The sequence below is a fragment of the Silene latifolia genome, chromosome 1 (genome assembly GCF_048544455.1).
Source record: "Silene latifolia isolate original U9 population chromosome 1, ASM4854445v1, whole genome shotgun sequence".
NCBI classification, from domain to species: domain Eukaryota; kingdom Viridiplantae; phylum Streptophyta; class Magnoliopsida; order Caryophyllales; family Caryophyllaceae; genus Silene; species Silene latifolia.
Genome location: NC_133526.1, coordinates 194,182,930 through 194,205,823, shown reverse-complemented (window position 1 = coordinate 194,205,823; position 22,894 = coordinate 194,182,930). Strand labels below are relative to the sequence as shown.

Here is a 22,894-nt window from a genome sequence, read left to right as displayed (position 1 = left end):
TATATGTAAAATGCTATGAATAATATTTCACAATACGATATAAGATTTTTAATACATAAGTGATCGTTATACACTATACAATAGTTTAGGCAAGGTTACACAATTTTAGTTAGACTTTGTTCTTTTCAGCTTAAACAAGCTGAACTGAACTTAATGAAGGTGATTGAATTGAAGGTAAAAGTTAATTTGTGAAAAGATAAGCTGAATTGAATAGAATTGAACTGAATAAAACTCAACTGGCCGAAATAGAGTTGAATTGAACTGAAATGAGCTGGAATTAAGTTCAAAATAACTTAAACATAGTTTTGTTTAAAACGAATTTGTAAAATAGTGTATTATAAATTCAAATATCGGGTTTTCTATCCTATTCTCACTGGGCATAGGTTAAGAAAGCAAAAATAGAAAGATTTAAATGTTTTCCTTAGAAAAAAAAAAGGTAAAAATAATTGTATATTACAATTTCCCATAAAGACATCACTAAATTCTTTCTTTTTTTGGCTTTCATAACCTACTATGCCAGTAGGCATAGATTAGACAAACCCTTCAAATATTTATCGGAAAATGCACGCGGTACCCTTGAACTTTGATGTTTTGCCCAAAATACCCAATTGTTTGATCCGGAAATCTTTAAGAGGCTATAACTCGTGTTTACAAGCTCAGAAAGTAACAAATTTTTTTTTTCAAATTGATTATCTTTTCGAGACCTACGACTTGAAAAAAAAAATTGTCGTGTTTGGAATTCGTGACCAAGAGATATGGTCACTCAAAGTTTGTACGGTAAAAAAAACTAAAACTCCTAGCCACGGGATCCAAATACGACAATTTTTTTTTTCAAATCGTAGTTCTCGGAAAGATGATCGATTTGAAAAAAAAAATTATCACTTTCTGAATTCGTAGACACGAGCTATAGCCGCTTAAAGTTTTCCGGAACAAAAATTTGGATATTTCGGGCAAAATTCGAAACTTCAAGGACACCGCGTGCATTTTCCCAATATTTATTACTCCGTAGTAGATAAAATAAGGATTAAAAACATAGTTTTACGATAAATTAGAGTAATAAAAATGAGTTTAAATTGTAATAGTGGGACACGTGCCCCGAAACGAGACATAGTTTCACAAAGGCAGCTTTAGTCATAAAAATCACCCTTCAACCCGACACTATCACATGTCCCAACAAAATAAAAGCTGCTAAAAAAACATCTCTCTCAACTGTCACATTGTCCCTAAAATTCCCTTTAATTTCAAGGGTATTTTCGTCATCTACGTCACCTCCTTCCACGCCATTCACCCATTAACCTCTCCCCAGTCCCCACTCACATCGTCGATCGCCTTCAAACGACAAATTATACGGCAATCGTTTTTTCTTAAACGACTATCGAGAGCATTCTTCCTTTGCCACATCATATTTTGACAATCTCAATAATTTCAAATTTTTTGTCATAATGGAAAAAACATTAAATAAAATTATTCTTTAATTCATAACTAATTGATTATGTAATTAATTGGTTAATTTTTCATTGAAACTCACAATTTGTTCTTGTTTTTTGAAAAAACTTGGTTTTTGTTTTCAAACGAAGTTTGTTAATTTAAGAACAAACTTTTGTTTGCAATGAGACAAACTTTATTTTAGAGTTTGATTTTGACAAACCCAATAAAAAAACATTTGTTTGGAGGGATTTAATTTTCCTCCTCCAAGTCTAATCAAAATCTCTTCACAATAGTTAAGATTTGGAGGAAAATTGTATCCAAACATCCCCTCTGCTTCCCTTCTCTCACTTTCCCTTCAATTTTCCTCCTCCAAGTCTAATCAAAAAACATTGAAGAGGAGGTCATCTTCCTCTCTTCAATTTTTTCTAATTTTTCATTGGTCATACTACTTTCTCTTTTCACTACCCAATTTCCCACTTTTTTCATCCTCTTCCTCTCTTTTTCTCTACATCAAAGAGGATCTTATTCCCTCTCTTTGAAGTAGTCCCACCACCCATTTTCTCTCTTATTTGGCACAAGGGCCAAGACAAGGACATCCTCCATTTATAGAGGATGTCTTCCTCTTCCTCTTTAAAGAGGATGCAAAGAGGATGTTGCCACATTGAAGAGACATCCTCTTAACACTCTCTTTCATCTAAGAGGATGTACATTCCTCTTCAATGTGGATGCTCTTACCCCTCCCCTCTCTTTTCCTCTACTTTTGCTATCGAAACACACCCTAAATTTTGTCATTTCTTATGTATTCTAAATTTTGTTTCGTCCATCACTTTGACCTGTTTCATACGAATTTTTAATTATCGTACATTTTTTAAACTTTTTAACATAAATAAACTAATGAGTGAAAGCTAAAACAAAAATTAAATTAAATTAGAACTACGAATTTCTTCCAATAAAATGATCGTCAATTGTTTTCTTAAGTACAAAGAAAGTTGTAAAAAAGAAAAATTGATTATATTCTTTTATGATCTTACCCGAGTTCCCTTTTAGTTGTTATTACTCTTATACTTCCTCCATTCAACTCCACTCTACCTATTTCATTTTTGTGCACTATTCACGATTGTGTATTCAATTTCGATTTTCTCTCGATACGTAAGCGGCAATATATTCATGTGGGATCTTGTTTGATTCGTCTTTACGAGTACATTAAAAATATCTAACTTTTATAATTTTTGCAAATACGTAGTCAACGATATTTAGCGCGTAAAACACGCGTTGGCAAACGTGAAAAAAGAAAGTGGTAGAATGGAGTTGAATGGAGGAAGTACATTTTACTATAAATACTCGAAAACAAAAGTTTATAATCAAAACAAGTGGATTAATTCTTTTTTTATAGAAATTTGATTGATTATTCATTCATTTACATAGGCGCTATTTTAATATGGATGGAGCAAACTCAAGACTCAACAACTAAAAGTCGATATTGAGATCCTGATTTTTTTTGGATCAAAACTTTTTAAACTACACTAAACTTTTAAGGTTGAATTGGACCAAACTGAACTCATATAACATAACTAAAATTGAATCAACTAATTAAAAAATTAATTGGAAATCTGAAATAAACTCATATGTCATTAAGTGAATTAAACCGAACTGAGATAAACTGAAATTAAATCTAAAAACGAAACATAAATAACTCGCTATGTTTTTTTTTTTTTTTTTTTTTTTTGTGCTTGACTAGGAAAACAAATATAGATTCAAACATATGCTTATAAAAAAAATCATCTCAAATGCTTATATTCAAACCCATAAAGACCTAGATAAATTAATATGAAGCTTTTTTAGTCTAGTAAGAAATCTCAAATTTGAGCGACTACATTAACATGTTTTCTATTTTTTGGGGGTTAAAAAGATCCACAATGACTATTGACTACTAGTGCAATTTTGTTATTGAAGGGGCTTTGCACTTGTTCCGGGTGTAATTCCAGAGCAGTTATAAGTTACCACCCGTGCTTGTAGAATGACGTCTTTGGTTGAATCCTCCTTGCGGTCTCCTGAAACGATGAACAAACTGAGGGCTCGGCTTTGGGCCGAGCGAACTCACTCTGACGCTCAAGTCAGTAACTTAGAGAGGTAAGTTGTTGTTACTTGGCAAAGTACGTATTGTAGAGAGATAAGGAAGATATTACCAGGTGAATAGTGATTCTTAGGTTAAATTGTGGATCATTTCCTCAATGAGAGTTGAGGAGTATTTATAAACTTTCACCTTTTGTCACGTAGTGGCCAAGTGGCTAGCAGGTGGAAAAACTGATCTACCCTCGGCCGAGGGACCCATGGTAGGCCGGCGGGCCCTGTTGACTCGCCGCCGAGGGGTCTTGGATATGAGTTCGCGGATGTGTGCCTCGGCTGGCTAGTTGCCCCGGCCGGGACCCAAGAGACAGGCCGACAGAGTGCGTCGGTAAGGCTGTCTAAGTCGTTGACTTGCTTGTGGATATCTCTGACCTTGCTCAGTATATTGACTTGGTCAGCGGTGCAGAATATGCCCCATCAATTTGCCCCCAGCGTAGTCTATGCCGTGGTATGGGCTCCGATCTATGTTGAGCGTATATTCTGCGTAAGTAATTTGCAAAAATTTTCTGCATCGGCTTCTTCTACCTCGGCTTGGCCGATGTGGAAAAGAGAGAGACGTTGGCCGAGACCACGGTTGAGAGTGGACCGTTTGGCAAGTAGATACCAAGGAGCGTGTTGAAGAAGATACGTCGATTGGCATTCTGTCAAAGAGCGTGTCCCACCCGCCGCTGTAAACATGTTAGCGTATCGGTCGTTGTGGCCCCGCTGCTTCCCGGTCTTGGCCGAGGGAGTCGGGGTTACTGGCGCGCGCGACGTTCGTATCTATAGAACATTATTGATTGCGTCCTCGTTCACGCTCGGTCTTAATTCGCCGAGGTGTCAGATTTGCGTCTCAACGGTACTTATACATTCTTAAGCTCGGTCTTAATTAGCCGAGGGCAAGTCGTGGTTCCCTCGTCACTCTCGGTCTTAGTTAGCCGCGGTGATCGAGTTTACGTTCTGACTGCCGTTGTAAATATCTAGGCATATCGGCTCGTTCCCCCGTCACTCCCGGCTTTGGCCGAGGTGATCGAGGTTTTGGCTCGATTGCATCTTTCGGCTCGTTCCCCCGTCACTCCCGGCTTTGGCCGAGGTGATCGAGGTTTTGGCTCGATTGCATCTTTCGGCTCGTTCCCCCGTCACTCCCGGCTTTGGCCGAGGTGATCGAGGTTTTGGCTCGATTGCATCTTTCGGCTCGTTCCCCCGTCACTCCCGGCTTTGGCCGAGGTGATCGAGGTTTTGGCTCGATTGCATCTACTTTGTTCCTGGGCCTCAGCTACATACTTGCTGAGGCTCCCCTTCCGGATCAGTTCTTCGATGGCATTCTTCAGATGCCGGCAGTTATCAGTTAAGTGACCGGTGTGGCCGTGGTACTCACAGTACTGGCTCGTGTCACCGTCACTCCTCGGCCTGGAGGTCTTTCCCACTTCTGACCCTCACTCTTGCTCAGGGCGAAGACCTCGGCAGCAGAGACTCGAAGGCCTCGGCATGGTCGCTTGGCATGTGACCATACCGACATGTGAGACTCGAGGGCCTCGGCATGGTCCCTTGGGTCACCTTCTCCTATTGCTCCGTTCAAATTTCTCGGAGTCACATTTTGGGCCCTGGTCTCCTGGACGGTTTCCGCCGCTCTTGTCGGCGTGACAGTGTGAGCCGGCGTACTACCAATTAGGTCCAGGAGCACCTTCAGCTTTGCTGCATCAACCACATGCCCCATGATGGTGACCTGGTCGGCGGCACGGTGGTGTCTCGGTATTATTGGCATCTCGTACTCCGGTTGAATTACTTGGCCGGCGGAGGGTTGCACAACTCCAGATTTGTGGATGGTATCATCTTGGTAGAATTCGGTTTCGTCAGTTACGAATACCTCTTGTTGTTTCGACATCTTCTTAGCTTTTTGAGTGGGTTTTTGTTTTGAGTTTCTTTTTTGTTTGGGAATGAATGTGACTAGCTTCTAGTATCTTCTTCCCCACAGACGGCGCCAATTGTTCCGGGTGTAATTCCAGAGCAGTTATAAGTTACCACCCGTGCTTGTAGAATGACGTCTTTGGTTGAATCCTCCTTGCGGTCTCCTGAAACGATGAACAAACTGAGGGCTCGGCTTTGGGCCGAGCGAACTCACTCCGACGCTCAAGTCAGTAACTTAGAGAGGTAAGTTGTTGTTACTTGGCAAAGTACGTATTGTAGAGAGATAAGGAAGATATTACCAGGTGAATAGTGATTCTTAGGTTAAATTGTGGATCCTTTCCTCAATGAGAGTTGAGGAGTATTTATAGACTTTCACCTTTTGTCACGTAGTGGCCAAGTGGCCAAGTGGCTAGCAGGTGGAAAGACTGATCTACCCTCGGCCGATGGACCCATGGTAGGCCGGCGGGCCCTGTTGACTCGCCGCCGAGGGGTCTTGGATATGAGTTCGCGGATGTGTGCCTCGGTTGGCTAGTTGCCCCGGCCGGGACCCAAGAGACAGGCCGACAGAGTGCGTCGGTAAGGCTGTCTAAGTCGTTGACTTGCTTGTGGATATCTCTGACCTTGCTCAGTATATTGACTTGGTCAGCGGTGCAGAATATGCCCCATCAGCACTATAGCATAAGTACCACATTTCATTATTTTATGAACTAACTAAACTAGTTCACATCTGCGAATACATCAACATTAAAACGCAAAAGCGAGAGATTTAACACTTAGTAATCCTAACTCCTACCTGATCTAAACTATAAATCCAAGAATATATATGAAAAAAGGGGAAATGATAATACAAGGACTGACATTATACCTCCCCTAAAAAAAATGAAGAAGGCTTTGTTCTTTTTGCTTTAAGCTTTAATTTCAGCTCATTTTAGTACAACTTTATTCAGTTCAATTTCATTTTAGTTCAACTCATATATTCACAAATTAACTCTGGCTTTATTCTTTTCAGCTGAAAGGAGTTGAACTGAGCTTAAATGTGTGGAGCTGAAGTGAACTGAATGGAGCTAAACCGAATAAAGCTGTTGTAAGCGTTAATTTGTGAAGAGATGAACTGAAGTAAACCGAATAGAGATGAGCTGCATTGAAAGGAGCTGAAATTAGGCCAGAAAAAACAGGACCTTTACTCTGGCCCCATTTATTTCAGTTCAGTTCAATTTAATTGAAAAGAGTATGGCCTAATTTTGTCAATTAGGGAGTACTTTTTTTATGTAAGACATCCTTTAGGACCTCTCAATTCGTTGCCATTGCAACGCTTTGAGGCACTCCCAAACTCCACTACACCCAAGCCACTTTATTTATTATTTTTATTTTTTAAATAAAGTTGTTAATTTTTTTTTTTTTTTTTGACAATGATATAAAGTTGTTAATAAAGCCTCACCATCTCACATTCTCACCTCTCCTCACTTGACACTTTCACTCTTCCCCAAGCTACCTCACTAAAAACACACTCACACATCAAATTCCCTTTTCCTCACCGTTAAACCGCTTTTCTCCCCGTTAAACCGCTTTTCCTCACCTCAAAACCGCCTATTATTCCGAAAAACAGCTTTCCAACCTACAAAAAAAATGGAGGTTATAATGGTTGTCGACTGTGAGCTCAAAGCTTGCGGTATAGTGTAGATTAATCTTCAAATCAGGCTTTCACAATACAAAAATCGCGCGTTTTTGTTAGATTTTTGTCACGATTTCAACATTTAGGTTTATTTAACCTAATTAATTTCGTTAATTTCATAATTATGGAGAATAGAAGTATGAATATCCAAAATTTGGATCCGTTGAGGAAGAGAAGTGGAGGATTAAGAACGAAACAAGCAGGGAGAGGTTCGTGTCGCGGAAGTTAGGGTTTATCTTTCGCTAATTAATTTCCCCCAAATTCGCCGAAAACAAAGTTCAATTGATGAAAATATACCGTTTTCGTCGATTTATTCGTTAGTTTTGTTTGCTGAAATTGAATTATTATTGAACATTCAAAATCAAGAAATCAAGAAAATCGATTGTTGTTGTTGAAAAAGAATGGGATACTTGATGAAGGAAGCTTTGAAGGCTTTATGCGGCGTTAATCAATGGTCTTACGCTGTTTTTTGGAAGATTGGCTTTCAAAACCCTAAGTATGATTTTCTCACTTGTTTAATGTTTTATGTTTCTTGTGAATTTGATTTGTTCAGTTAATATTGGCGCCAATTTTCTTTTAGTTACCATTCCTCGGTTTTTCGGTTGTCTTCTCGCTTCTCAAATTTTCCGTCACATAATTTAACTCGCTCCGTCCTATTCATTTGTTTACGTTTTTATTCTTTGTAAGGAGTATTTGAATTTATGGTATTAGTGTTTGCTAGTAAATTAATTTCTATTTCTGAAGTTGTTGGTGTTTTATGTGCTAAATTTAGACTAATAATTATAATTATTTCAACATCTAGCTAATTTAGAAGTTTAGTATCTTGATTTTAGAGATCCTTGTTGTGAAAGAGGATTTATTTTGTTTGATTTACTGAGTACTCGTAAATTAATTTGTATTCCGACAAATTTTGACATTTTTGTTGATGTTGTATGACTTTTTTTAGTACTGAATTGATCTGTTAGCTATAAAAAAAATTACTCTGGATTGGTTAACATGAATCATGTTTAAAACCGTTAATATTTGCCAAAATTGTCTTAGTGGAAAATGTAGTAATATATACTAGAGATTAACATGAATCATCTTTTAAAACGGTTAGTATTTCTCTAGATTGTCTCCGTGGAAAAATAAATTATTTTGTGGTTTGAACTTTGAAGTTACACAAGTTAACACTAAGTGTTTATTTAGCTTGATGTATAAACGTATACACAAATACTTGTATAAGTCGGTTTTACACAAATTTATCGTAAAACGAGATATTTCAGTAACCATTTTTACCCACTAATAGAGTTGTGTTTGAATCCGTTTTACAATTATAGTAGCGTAAAACTGCCTTAGACAAGGATAATTTTTCTTGAATAAATTTTTTTGGACAAATTTTTTTGAATGATTTTTTGTGTTTCTGTATGCATATTGTGTGTCAGATCTGTCTTCTGTGAGGAAAAAAGAAAAGAGGAAAAAGTGAAGAAAATGAAATATCAATATATATGGTGGTTTGCTCTTTTTTGGATCTAAAGCCAATGAGCTGTAGTGCTGAAATTTTGGTCACTTTTTGTTGCTTTGAATCTTTATTTATAATCAAAACGGGAAATTGATAAATGAATGACAGTTTTTGTACTTTTTTCCCTTATGTTGAGATGTTATATGTATGATCCCAGATTCCTTAGTTTCAGGTATTCCCTTGATTCTCTGCATTCTTTTTTTGGACTTGTCCCTTGTGTTCTTCTTGTTTGTTTTTTCAAAAATAAAAAAAATGAGAATCTAAGTTAGGGAAGTGGGTTTTATGTTATGATTATTAGCTTGCACTCTAGCATGAAGTTAGGGAATATTTCGTGTATCGTTTCGTGTTTTTTTGTCCTCTTTTGCTGACCCTTTTTAGCGTTATCTCGATGTTTACAAGTTTATGAAGCGGGTTTGTGTTATGATTATTAGCTTGCATTCTACCATGAAGTTAGAAAATATTTCGGGTTTGCTAGGAAGTGGGTTTGTGTTACTTCTGCTGACCCATTTTAGTGTGACCAATCTCGATGTTTGTTACTTTGTAATTCGATTGTTTTCTGATCAAGTATTGAACTTGTCATAACAGGCTCTTAATTTGGGAAGAGTGCTATTATGAAGCTTATCCGACTGTCACCAGTAACGCCATGGAATACCAGGGTATGAGTTTGCAGAAGCTGGAAGGTTATCACAATGGGGTAGAGGACAGAGTACATATTCTTGTGGATAAAATGATGATGTCTAATCAAGTTAATTTGGTTGGAGAAGGGTATGTCCTACTCGTATTTGCGTCCATTCTTTTTTGTCATAAGTGCCTACTTTGCTTTGTCACTTTCGTGGTGGAGTTATCCCTCTTTTTGACGTATTCGTCTTACTTACAGGTTGGTTGGTCGGGCTGCATTCACAGGAAATCATCAGTGGATTGTTTCTGGAAACTGCAACGAATTTTCTTATCCAGCTGAGGTACATATAGTGATATATGTTCTTGCGTCACTTTTGAGATATTTTCCATTACATTTTTCCTTTGTGTTGTTTGGCTAATTTGAATCTTTTTGTTAGGTTCTTCATGAAGTGAACCTCCAATTTTCTGCTGGCATAAAAGTAAGAGACTGCCTTTTATCATTTGATGATCATGTCTTTAACGCCTTTTGTTTGGTACATTACCCCTTTTCTTGTCATGCAGACAATTGCTGTCATTCCTGTTATACCGCATGGAGTTGTTCAATTTGGTTCATCGTTCACTGTAAGTTTATAATCTTTCCCCCTTAGAGATTCAGTTTGAAGTAAGTTTCTATAACTTATGTGTGTTTTATGGGCGCACCCAGTGAAAATATTGCTGAAACATTCATTCTTGACTTATCCAAATGACAGTTATAGGTTTGGCAGTTGTTTCAGAGGTCAAATGGTTAGAGGTTAATATCATATAAAAATTCCAGAAAAAACAAAAAACTTTGGGGATCTCCATGTAACCTTGTAGATGCCTTAAAATTTTTCAAGTGAATCCGTAGTTTCTGGAAATATAATGCTTGTCGTTAGTGGTAGGACACTTATGGTGGTTTCTTATGTTTCCTTAGGTTCCCAATTCACATGTGCATCTACTGTGTTGGAATGTTTCAGTTAAAATGTTGAGCTAATGTTAAATAAATTTAGTAAACTCTGTTTCTCAAATCTATCATCTGAAGCAACAAATGTAGTTACTCATTAAGGGTGTGTTTGGATAGCAAAAGTGTAGGGAAAGGGAGGGGAGGGGGATGGAGGGAAGGGAAAGAAAGAGGAGGGAAGGGGAGGGGGAATGAGAAGTGGGTGTTTGGATACAATTTCCCTCCAAATCTTGCCTATTGTGGAGACGTTTTGATTTGCCTTGAAGGAGGAAAAATGGATCCCCTCAAATCCCTCCCCCTCCATTTCCTTCCATCCTTATTTTTTATCCAAATAAGGGATTTTGAATCTCCTACTCTCCCTCCCTTTTTTTCTCTCCAAATCTCTCAATCCAAACATACACTAAGTTTCCACGAAGGCTCCTAAGGAGTGATCTTGCACTGATAATTGTGACATTCTCAAAATCTTTAAAGAAATACGTATCTTCTAGTTCATCGTCATTTTTTAGTCATATTTTGTGTGTGCTTGGTGGTTACTTTTCCCCGGATTAAGTTCTTAGGTTGTCATTATGTGATTTTGAGTTTGTTTGGTGTTTATCATATTTTCAGATGCCAGAGAATGTTGCCTTTGTGCACAATGTGAGGAGTTTGATAATTCAACTGGGGTGTGTTCCAAGTGTGTTTACCTCTAACAACTACATTGCAAAAGGCGATTTCATGTCTGGCCTTCCAGCTTCTAATACTACCACTGATCCTTTTGTTGCTGGAAGTTTCAACGGTCAGAGGAATTCTTCTGATTCTGTAATTAATCAATCATCCAACTCTCTACTTGCCCAGTTTCAGGACAACCTGCAAGTTAGTGCTTCATCATTTATGGTGAATAACCTGACCGGACATTCGTACAAATTCCATGGAGAAAATTATGCAACAAACACAAGTACATGTGAAGCATCCAGTGTTAATCCTCACAACGGCATTGCTGGAGATAGATTTACTGGTGATGCTCTGATGCCTCTGAAATGTGACTCAGCAATGGATCAGCTTAAGAACAATCCAGGCCAATCAATCAGTTTTCCGCAGTCATCTCCCGGCTTTAATCGCTTGGGCCACCTGGTCAATGTTAACGGGTCTAATCAAGTTATCTCATCTAGAAAACATGAACTGGAAGCTGGTATTAGTGGTCAACAAAGCCAGTCTTTTCAAACATCTGTTCATGCCAATAAGATGTTTCAGGATACTGGATCTTCAATGGATAACTTGGCTGCAGTATTGAATACAGTAGAAAATGTGCCATATTATGGAAACTATAACAATGATAATACTCATACATCTAATTCCATCCCCGATCAAGATATGCAAGATGTTCTAAAAACACTTTCCAAAAGTCAGGAGCACTTATCATCTGGTAACTTTCCTTCCGCTGATGATAGCTTCTTTCAGTCGATAGAGGGAGATGATTTATTTGATGTACTGGGGATGGATCTTAGAAATAAGCTACTCAACTGCAATGATAGTACACTTCACAATGCATATGGTCTAAGTCCGAGGAGTCAGAGTAAGAGTTTGCCGAGATCTATGAACTTGCAGAATGTTGGATCTGGGATAAATAGAGGCTATGAAGGTGTTTCCGAAAGCGGTGTTTTCTCTTCAGGTTCGGATCATTTATTGGATGCTGTGATATCTGGGGTCAGCTCTGCTTCCAGGCAGACCTCCGATGATAGCATGTCCGGCAGGACAAGTGCTTCAAAGATTAGTACTTCCTCTGTCCCTAGTACTCCTCACAGCAATCTACAACACCCTTCACCTTCTGTTAGTCTGTTTAGTATGGGTGATAGCATGCAGCGACAGTTACTTGGACTCTCTAGATCAGTTGGCGGGCCATTGGGCCAATCATTTGGGCCTGTGGTTGGCAAGATCGAGGGAGGACAGACCAGTTCCTGGATTGAACAGGGGCCTTCTACTAGTGTTTCTACTGCTAATTCAAAAAAAGCTGATGAAGGAGGCAAAACCAACCGAAAGAGACTTAAACCAGGTGAGAGTCCTAGACCAAGGCCTAAAGATCGACAAATGATTCAAGATCGTGTGAAGGAACTACGTGAAATAGTGCCAAACGGGTCTAAGGTATACTTGCTTCGAATTGATGCTCATAAGTCATACCTTTGATTGGTGAGAAACATATGAAGGGACACTAACACTGAAACTTTTTTCTTTTCAAAATTTCAGTGTAGCATAGATTCACTGCTGGAGCGTACGATAAAGCACATGCTTTTCTTACAAAGTGTTACTACGCATGCTGACAAACTTAAACAAATGGACTCGAAGGTAAAGATGATCTCCGTGTCTCGTTTCTTTGATTTTGACTCGCAGCAGATGCTAAACTTGGTTGGAGTGAGCCCAGTGAGAATATAGAGTGCAAATGTGATTCTGTGACGTAATTCTTTTTCTTCCCTTGTATAAACCTCCAGGTTGATAGAAAGGAAGCTGGAATGCGGCTTAAGGACAACTTTGAGGGTGGTGCAACATGGGCCTTTGAGCTTGGTTCCCAATCTATGGTTTGCCCAATAGTGGTTGAGGATTTGAATCCACCTCGTCAATTGCTTGTAGAGGTATCTTCCTACCTTGTTTCCTAATGTGAATCATAATGACAATGCCATAGTAGTTACATGCATGGTATTATTTTTGTTGCGATACCGCATCACGACTGAGTTATCAAGGTTTTAAACATAATCATGACCACTTTTGAGACTGTATCTGCTATATTTATAGCTGAATTACCAAGATCAGTTTGTGATGACAGATTCCGAGATCAAGTCTCATGACTCATATAATACCATTGTCCATGTTGCGAGTTTAAATTGTGTAGGTGTTTTTATTAATGATCATTACTCTATACTTTAGATGCTATGTGAAGAACGCGGCTTTTTCTTGGAGATAGCTGATATTATTAGAGGACTGGGCTTGACCATCTTGAAGGGTGTAATGGAAGCTAGAAATGATAAAATATGGGGAAGATTTGCGGTTGAGGTAATTCTTCAATGTTCAACTCCCTCGTTCCAAAAGAATACATATGTTTATTGTCTAGAAGACGAGACTTAATAAACTTCCATTTTGGGTTGCAGGCAGACAGGGATGTGACGAGAATGGAAGTATTCATCTCTCTAGTCCATCTATTGGAGCAAACACTAAATAGCAACAATGCTCCAGGTAACGATGTATGTGACGAGAAGGTAGTTTATCCTGCAGGCACACGTACTAATCAACAAGTGGTAGGCCCAATAGTTTGCGGTGAGTCATCTGCAATGTAGCTGTGGAATGCGTATGTTGAGAGCAATCAACAATAACCTGCAATGACCGACATATGTAGTATCAATTAGACCGATAATTTAGGCTCATCGTGTTGAAAGTTATGTTTAGGAAGGAATTGGACTCGAGTCGTCTAGAAGGTAGTCAGTTCGATGGCATAGGACGAACACCTCTTTAATAGGGCGATGTTTATGATCATTGCCTGCTGTAGGATTCTTCCTTGATTGTTAGTCGGGTAGTTACACGGTTGTGGGGATAGAAGGCAAAAGATAGTCAATTCGCGCAAAGGGTGAATTATTGTGGAATGTATAGAAGAGTAATGGGGGTATAGTTGGATTGAAGTTTAGGCATGTTTACCAAATGTAACTTCCACTTTGTTCCTAGTATATGTAATTTAGTAATTGGATTTGGTTAATCTCTGGTGATTTCATAAAAGGGTGTTCATGAATATGTTTAAAGACTCCATACATCCTCTTGTGAGCTAATTGTTTTACGATTTAATTTGACGTTTTTATTCGTTTTAACGCACGTTACATTAAAAGTTTTTACCAACTATTTGCTACTGTCTGGGTTCTGAAGATCACCGACTGATGGTTTTTACTGACCGAAGTCTGTCAGTAATTCCAACCACAAGTTATTTTTGCGACTGACATGAGTCGGTAATTACTGATTTGACTTTTACCGAGCCAAATCTTAAATCCATTTTGCCAATCCTCCTCGTCTGTCGTCGACTGATAATAGCAATCAGTAATTACTGTCAATCAGTCAGTAAATTATTTTACCGACCGTTTCTAGCAGACGGCAAAGTCTAATATGTCAGTAAATCTATTCACAGACCGATTTTTTCTATTACCGACGAACATTTTCCGACGGTAAGCCACATTTCTTATAGTGATACAAGTACTAGGGCTGTTCATAAACTAGACCGGACCGGCAAACCAGACCTGTCCGGATCGGTCCAAGCAAAAAATAAAACTTCAAAATACCTTATATAAACTATCCGGTCCGGTCCAAACCCAAAAAAAACCGGACCTAAAGGATACCGGCCCGGGTCCGTTCCTCACCGGTCCGCTCTCCGGCTTCGGGATATGTGGGCATCCGGCCGCGGGTCAAACCGGTCCGGTCTGGTTTTGGACTGGTAAAAAAAACCACTCGTCGGAAGCGAGTTTCAAAGGTAAACAATGTCTCAGTGACTGCTCCTATTATTATCCTTACCAAAATTTGTGTCGGGTCTTCCATCAACAAACCATAAAAACCTAAGAATATTGCTAGTCATTTCGGATTATCCATTTTTGACGATAATCCATAATCTTGATCCGCTGAATGTGGGTTGCTAGCTGGAAGGTTCTATGTCTTCAAATCCTAAGGATCCTCAAATCTCTTTAATGTAAAGAATCATCTCCATACCATTAATCTATAAGGAATTGATGGAGTGCAGTAAAATTACCTCAATTAATTAAACAAAGAACTTAATAATGTCTGAAATTAGGAAAGTTAACCTCTTGAAAACTATATCTATGTAGCATGTGATCCAAACACAAAGGGCACATATTCCCTATTTATATGGCCCATTAATTGATTGGTTTGTGTCTTTCTCATATCTATATATGGTCCTTTAGAATAGAATATTATTAAGTCATGGAACCATGTACTTTAACACAAATTCTCATTATAGACGGACACTATCCGTCTATGCGTATAGACGGATACCACTTTTCCTCACAAAATATCCATTTGCCATCAAGTGGGAAGCACATGGGGGATGCCCCACCTTGTCCCCTCTACCCATTTTATTAGAGGTCTTTACCCGTCTGTTCGACCCACCCGTCTATACCAAGACCTATTGGTACTTTAAATACTCCATAGTAGTAGGTCAAGCATCCTTCTTTGCTTTCAAAATTGATGCCAATAGTTTTTCCTATAAGATTTTCCTTTTTTTTTTTTTTTTTTTTTTCATTCACAAATGAAAAATGGTCGAGTACACCATGTGTGGCGGTGTACCATGTCATCATACACCATAAGTCCATAACTAATGAGAAATCGTATTCATTATTCTATTTAGATTAGATTAAATTCTACATATTATTTTTGATAAGTTGTGTTGATTATTGTGTACAGGGCAATATACAGTCACCAGTAGTTAATGGATCCTTAACCGATTGTATGTAGAGACAATATATTTGTTAAGCTCCTATGTAAAGTTAATAGGTTCTTTTCAAAACTATTGAACTCCACAAAGTTACCGTTCTCTTTCACAAATTTACGAGGGTTAGGTTTAAAGTTATCTCAGAAAAGAGCTTAATAGTCAATACTTTAAAATTAGTTCATCACCATCCGGTTAAGTAAAACCGATAATAGGATCGTTTTTTCCACTCAGCCAGTGGTAGAGCGGTGGAGGGTTAACGGAGGCGGTTGTCCCGTCTAGATAGGGCTGTTCATTCAGTGGTCCAGACCAAAGACCAAACCGGATCGGACCATTTGGCCCGGACCAGACCGGACCGAATTTTGTTTGGTCCGGTCCACGGTCCACCTATTTGCTCTACTTTGGTCTTCGGTCCGGTCCTGGACCAAACCGAATAGACCGCGGACCGGACCATTATGGACCGAAGTTATGTAATAAGAGAATTTTCAAATTTGTAATATTATAGATTTTATTTTCTACTTTGTTTACTCGTATTATAAGATGTGTAATTATGTAGTTAAATCTAGTAAGAAAATAATGTTGTTTATTTTGATCGTTACGAACTTCTCGAGTTCTAGTTTTATATGCTAAAACATGTCAATGACAATAATATTTGGTCCACTTTGGTCCATTTGGTCCGATCCGGTTCAGTTCACGTGTTTTTATGGTCCAGACCGGACCAATATAATATGGTCCGGTCCTCGGTCCACCTATTAACCCTTCTTTGGTCTTCGGTCCAGAGAGTTTGGTCTGGTCCGGTCCGGTCCCGGACCAATGAACACCCCTACGGCTAGAGGATAAAAATTTCGCAATTTTTAGTTAAATTTTTCTCAAGTTTATCTTTATCATTACCTATTGTCCCCGGTTAAATTTTTCGTCCTAATTAAGTTCAAATCTCAACTCCGTCATTGCCCTCAACACTAGACCTAAGAATTTCTCATTCACAAGTTGTTATTTATTAATGGCAACATCAAAATTGAACGCAATTCCACTTTTTGCAAAGTCCAAATAATTTCAAAATTTAGGATTAAAAAAAGTTACTACATTGATATTTGATAGACAACTTTATTCTTGTGAAGCAAATATACCTCATGCATGAATGAGTGATTCACCAAACTCTTAGAGAAAACAAAATTGATAATTGATAAGATAAATAGTGAATGACATACAATATCATCTTATCAACTCAAATTCCAAAAATTATATGTGCTTATTACATATTATTAGGCACTTTGATTAGCATCTCAAGTTATCCAAACGTACCAAAATCAACTATTGCACTCTTTTAGTATATGAATAATTACTACTTTTTCATGCTATGCAAGATGCATAATTTACATAGCTTTTTATTGCTTCATCTAGCTGTAATATCCTTTACGTTTTGAGAGTAGTTAAAGTTTTTCTTAGATAAGTTGTCCTAAAAGGTTTGGTGGAAGTACATGTAATTTGGTATGCATGTAAGTTAGCATTTAATTTGTGGATATATGACATAGGATTATGATGAAGCAAACTGGCTCGGCTCATTAAAGTGATTGTGCTTTTTTGAGTTCTATTGTGAAGTATCAGTCATTCGAGGTTGTTTGTGATGCAAGTTTCAACTTGCTTTGTTCGGAAACAATCTCTTTGAATGGCTCTTATAAGTATAAGAGTGTAATTACATTGAGATAATATTGTTGTTGTATCTATGACCTAGGGTGGTAATAGACTAATAGCTAAGCTTATGATTTGATGACTTCAATTTGTTTGGCATGTAGGAATGGGGTAAAATAATGGTGACAAAAGAATGTAGTTACAAAGTTTGCTTTCACATTTTGGTTAACATTGGCATAGTATGACTAGGCTAGCTACTAATTAAGTTATTCTTGGAATAAGTTTACCGGATTTAATATCGTTTAAATCCAAACATATACGAACTTACTAAGTAATAATTAAAATCAAAGAAATATACCCCGATTTTTAATAAATATAGATACGATGTTTTGCTTTTATGAACTTTACATAATTTATTCTTTGAAAATAAATTATTTTCCTAGAAAGTTTAGTAGACCCGGCCTCATAGTAAGAGTTCATAAAATCCATTTACCCCTTACTTGAAATCAGGGACTTATACATGCCGTGCCAACATGAGCACATCAAAATAGAGATGATCAAATACATGTTTACTTCGAACACAGGTATAACTTTTGTGAACATACATAAGCAGGATCACAAATTGGACCGGACTTTGAAGGTTTCGAAATAATACCCTTATCGATTTGTTTGTATGGGCAGACGATCAAATCCAATGAACAAGATCTTTCATGGTCAACTCTGCATATTTACATAGCTTGTCCAAAAACCATGCAAGCATTCATTCAGTGACGGCTCTTGAAATAAAAAATAAGGAATTAAAATTTAAAAACCTAATATCCTGTGTAAATACTTATACTAAATCATAAGTCAGCTGGTTAGCGGATCCAAAACCCCCTCCTAATCTAACTATATCAAAGAATCCCGTACTTGACACGACCAGCACACGAGTTGACGGGCACAAACACATCCATCCCCCTAAACTACCTTGCCCCCACAAGCCACAATCCCAGATGAAAGTGGTGTCTAGCACTAAACTAGCAGTCAATTTAGATGTGCTTACTCGTAATTGCTCAAAACTTTACGCAACAACTACAACATTTTTTCCAAATTTAAACAGATTACTTATGTTTCATGCTTTGTAATTTCCACAATTACTGCTGCCAGTTGTAATTTGTGGGCTTTCTAATGTGGGCTACAGATACCCAACACACAAAAGTGGCAAACATAACCATAACAATACAAAATCTTCTGTACTTGCATTGTACTCACATTCTTTATTGATAATGACCCATTTCTCTTTTTTTTTTTAAAAAAATTAATTACTCTGTATTACTCCCCTGTCTCAGTGGATAGTTTACATTTGTTTTATTTTGCGAGGAAAAAATAAAGTAAATGTAAACTATTGACGGTGACGGAGAGCGTACTAAGACAGCCTTATACATAAGACCAACCCAACAATAATAAACCCGGTTAAATTACTTAAATAAATATATAAAATAAATCTTTATTTTAATAACTTAATATTTTATATTATTAATTGATATATTTAAATATGTCATTAATCCTAAAATAAGTTCTCAAACTAAATTAAAAATAAATTAAATATAATGGTTTAATTTGGATTTCTTTTTTATCGGGTCTGATTCTATGTTATAGAACTGTCCTATAGAGAGTTGTAATTTTTTATTAATACTCCCTCCCATCCACTCTTTTCTTCCTCTTTGAAGTGGGCACGGGGATTAAGGGTGGGGAGTATAATATTGATAATGATATGAGTGAGGTTTGGTAATTGGATAGAGGTATGAATAATTAGGATTAAATATTAATAAAGAAGATGGGCGAGGTTTGGTTATTGGAGAGAGGTAGGAGTAATTAGAATTAAATATTAATAAACGATATGGTGGGGTCTGATGAGTGGAGAGAGGTAAGAGTATAATATTAATAAAAACTTTCTCAAAAAGGAAAGGAAAAGAAAACCTAAATAATCCATTTTAGGAAATAGGGAAAAAAAGAGTGATGGGAGGGAGTATAAAATAGAGTTTTTCTAACCTATGTCCACTAATAGAGTTGTGCTTTTTTATTAATATAAAATAGGGTTTTTTCTAACCTATGTCTACTAGGCATACGATAAGAAACCTCAAAAAGGAAAGAATTATTTGTATTTCTTGTAACGAAAAATAAAAGTAATAGGATATTGCAATTTTCTCATAAAAAATATTTTTTTAATTCTTTTCTTTTTTGAGTTTCTTATCCTATGTCTAGTGGGCATAGAAAAATTGTATATAATAACTAAAAGATATTCCTTTAATCACAAGCTCACCTTATAAATAAGTGCAAAGTTTGTTGATCATAAGACATCCACATTCCACATATCTATTTCCAAACACACAAAAAACATCCCTATTATTGGATAAAAAAAAGATGGGATTTTCAAGTGAAAATGGACCTACATTTTTCGGTCGATTATCCGCTTTGCCTAAGAAGATGGTTTCGGAAATTGTCAAGAATAGCGCGATGATAGAAAAAATAGCAAGAGATGATCCAAGAAGATTGGTACATTCTTGCAAAGTCGGACTTGCTCTAACATTGGTGTCTTTGTTCTACTATTTTCAACCTCTTTATGATAGTTTCGGTGTTTCTGCTATGTGGGCTGTTATGACCGTCGTCGTCATTTTCGAATTTACTGTTGGTAAGTATTCCTAATTGTACAAATACGCGTACAAGTTCTTATTTAAAACTGTTGCATGAGTCATTATTGTGAAACAGGTCCGTTTCACTTAATTCACTATTATGACTCATACAACAGTCTTAAGTAAGACATACTAATTGCCAAGTTAATAATATTGTTTTTTCGATTATGTTTTTGTAGGAGCGACATTAGGAAAAGGATTAAATAGAGCAACGGCGACATTGGTCGCCGGTGGACTAGGAATTGGGACACATCATTTGGCTAGTCTTTGTGGCAAAATTGGTGAACCTATGCTCATTGGTTCTTTTGTCTTTCTTCTAGGTAACATTCAAAAATTTATTTTAAAAAAAAATCGATAAATAATCATTTTCAGCCTGTAAAATAAGCGGGCATAGACAATTCATTTTAAAGACTTTTCTTTAACTCGTACCAAACCTACTTGGTCACTTGTAAAGTTGTACGCGTCCCATTAAAAACATGTTAACATCTGTATGTCTAGTCTAAACCCGTATTTGATCAGTTGTTCTATATTTCAGCTGCAGTAGCAACATTTATTCGATTTTTTCCAAAGATCAAGGCGAGATACGATTATGGATTCTTGATATTCATATTGACATTCAGCTTCATAGCCATATCCGGGTATCGAGGACACGAAATCATAGAGCTAGCACATAAGAGATTATCAACCATAGCTATTGGTGCTTGTGTTAGTTTGCTTATTAATATCCTAATTTTTCCGGTTTGGGCTGGTGAAGAATTACATACTTCAATTGCTCTTAACATGGAAAAACTTGGACATTTCTTAGAAGGTACTTATATTATTATATACGAGTATTTTTTAAAAGAAAAATGAGATGACGCTATCTGGAAGCACGCAGCTAACAAGTTTGTGCTACATGTGTAGGATTTGTAGCAGAGTATTTTAAATCAATTGATGGTGAAGCACATGCTAAGGACTTTAGTAAATCATTACAAGGTTATAAAAGTGTCCTCAATTCCAAAAGTATAGAGGAAAACCTGGTAATTATTTATTTCGCGTCTGTCATAACTATTTGTTTCTCTTTTGATTAAAATATCACTATAAAAAGAATAAAAAGGTACACAAATAATTGGGACAAGTCTGTATATATCATTAGCAGAAAATAATTTATATTGTTTCGGAATTTAATTTAATCTTTCATGGAATGCATGAAATTTTCAGGCTAATTTTGCAAATTGGGAGCCAGGACATGGGAAGTTTGGGTATAACCATCCATGGAATATGTACACCAAATTGGGAACCCTAATAAGGCAATGTGCTTACAGAATTGATGCTCTTAGTGTCTATATTAACCATTCTGATGTTAAGGTACTATTTCGATGCTCTTTCAAAATTCCGATTCCTTAGCATCGACTTTAGACACTCTGTATTTGGAATAAATCAAAATGATTCCCTAGACGTGGTGTAACTTTTATTTTGTAAGGCTACACAGTACAGCTAGTCTGCTGAAAAGCTTAAGCTGATACTAGAGGCTGAATCAATACAGATACCTGTTAATTTTATCGATCATAATAATATGATAATTGTTTGTAGGTACAACAAAAATTTGAAGAGCAAATCAAGGAAGCATGCACATTAATGGGATTAGAATCAAGCAAAGCATTAAAAAAACTAGGCAAAAGCCTAAGATCAATGAAACATCCTTCAACAACAGTAAATGCACATATAGTAAGCTCGAAAGCAGCAGTTAAAACACTCAACTCGTTGCTCAAATCGAACTTATTATGGCAAGAATCCGATTTGTTACAAATAATACCAGTCGCGACAGTTGCTTCTCTTCTCATCGACATTGTCGACTGTACCGAGCAAATTGCAGCTTGTGCTCATGATCTAGCTACCTTGGCTTACTTCAAAAAGGATAAAAAGTCCAATTTACCCTCTGTGAAACCAGGACAGAGTAATGCACCTGAGGGTAAAAATGAGATTCCGGAAATTATTTGCCCTCAGATTGTTATTGCAATTGCTGAGTTGAAGAAGAATCAAGTAAAGCTTGATCATGTTCAACATAGTTTAAAAAGTTAGTTTATATGTAGTAAATATTTGTAAAGAGTCCTTACTAATTAACTCGTCGCTAACATATTATTTACCGATGAAAATCTTAGCCTAATAGCTAAAATTGAGGTATACTGGTTACGTTTTTAAAAACGAACTACCACACCTATTATCTGTACTAGTCTTGTATTCTTTTTTTGAAAGTACTAGTCTTGTTTAAATTCATCATATTATAGAAATTTCGCGATAATAAAATGGACTCGACAATTTTATTTTTTTCAAATGAAGAATATGATTGTATAGTAAGCTGTCAGGAGTTGATCTCGTTTATATTGTCTCATTTCATTTCGATAATCAGCTTTTGTGTTTTCTCACAACTTACAATTGTACAACTTTATATGTTCATACATCACATTTGATTTTTACTTTAAAAATCAATGATAAGAGGGTAGAAATTTCACAATAATAATAAAAAGGCTCGACAATTTTTATTTTTTATTGTTCCAAATGAGCATATAATAATTATATAGATAGCCTGTCAGGGTTTTTATTTCATTTATATTGTCTCATATGTACTCTCATTTTGATTTCGATAATCAGCTTTTGTATTTTCTCGCAACTAACAATCTTACAACTTTTTTTTCTTTTTAAGCAATGGTTTGTATGTTCAATTGTTCATCATAGTGTAAGCAAATGCATGTATTGTAGATTTGTAGCATATTCTTTTTTACTTTTCCAAAGAGAATTTGATGGTGAATTTTTATTAGGAATAAAATCTGGTAGGGCAAGTTGCAAGTTATATATACCTATTACCTAGTTTTGAAAAGAAAAAAAGATAAAGAAGAGAAAGGTATGGAATAAAATGGATTGTGAAGAAAATAAAGGTCATAAATTTAGTGGCATACAT

General features: G+C 36.7%; 2 protein-coding genes across 3 annotated transcripts; both read left to right on the top strand.

Annotated features, from left to right (window-relative positions):
• Positions 1-6,858: 6,858 nt before the first annotated feature.
• Positions 6,859-14,008, top strand: LOC141614761 (transcription factor LHW). 2 transcript variants are annotated; one of them, XM_074433508.1, is made up of 10 exons: positions 6,859-7,610; positions 9,201-9,380; positions 9,493-9,574; positions 9,671-9,712; positions 9,795-9,854; positions 10,819-12,330; positions 12,433-12,531; positions 12,675-12,815; positions 13,108-13,233; positions 13,329-14,008. In XM_074433508.1, exons 1-10 carry the CDS (start codon positions 7,516-7,518, stop codon positions 13,512-13,514), a joined length of 2,523 nt encoding a protein of 840 aa, XP_074289609.1. In that variant the 5' UTR covers positions 6,859-7,515; the 3' UTR covers positions 13,515-14,008. The 2 variants fall into 2 exon arrangements, with proteins under 2 accessions (XP_074289609.1, XP_074289612.1); XM_074433511.1 differs by lacking the exon at positions 6,859-7,610 and adding an exon at positions 8,701-8,787.
• A 5,615-nt stretch (positions 14,009-19,623) lies between these two features.
• Positions 19,624-22,272, top strand: LOC141614753 (aluminum-activated malate transporter 8-like). The gene is made up of 6 exons (XM_074433502.1): positions 19,624-19,955; positions 20,136-20,276; positions 20,492-20,764; positions 20,860-20,975; positions 21,157-21,303; positions 21,529-22,272. Exons 1-6 carry the CDS (start codon positions 19,688-19,690, stop codon positions 22,015-22,017), a joined length of 1,434 nt encoding a protein of 477 aa, XP_074289603.1. The 5' UTR covers positions 19,624-19,687; the 3' UTR covers positions 22,018-22,272.
• The last annotated feature ends 622 nt before the right edge of the window (positions 22,273-22,894 follow it).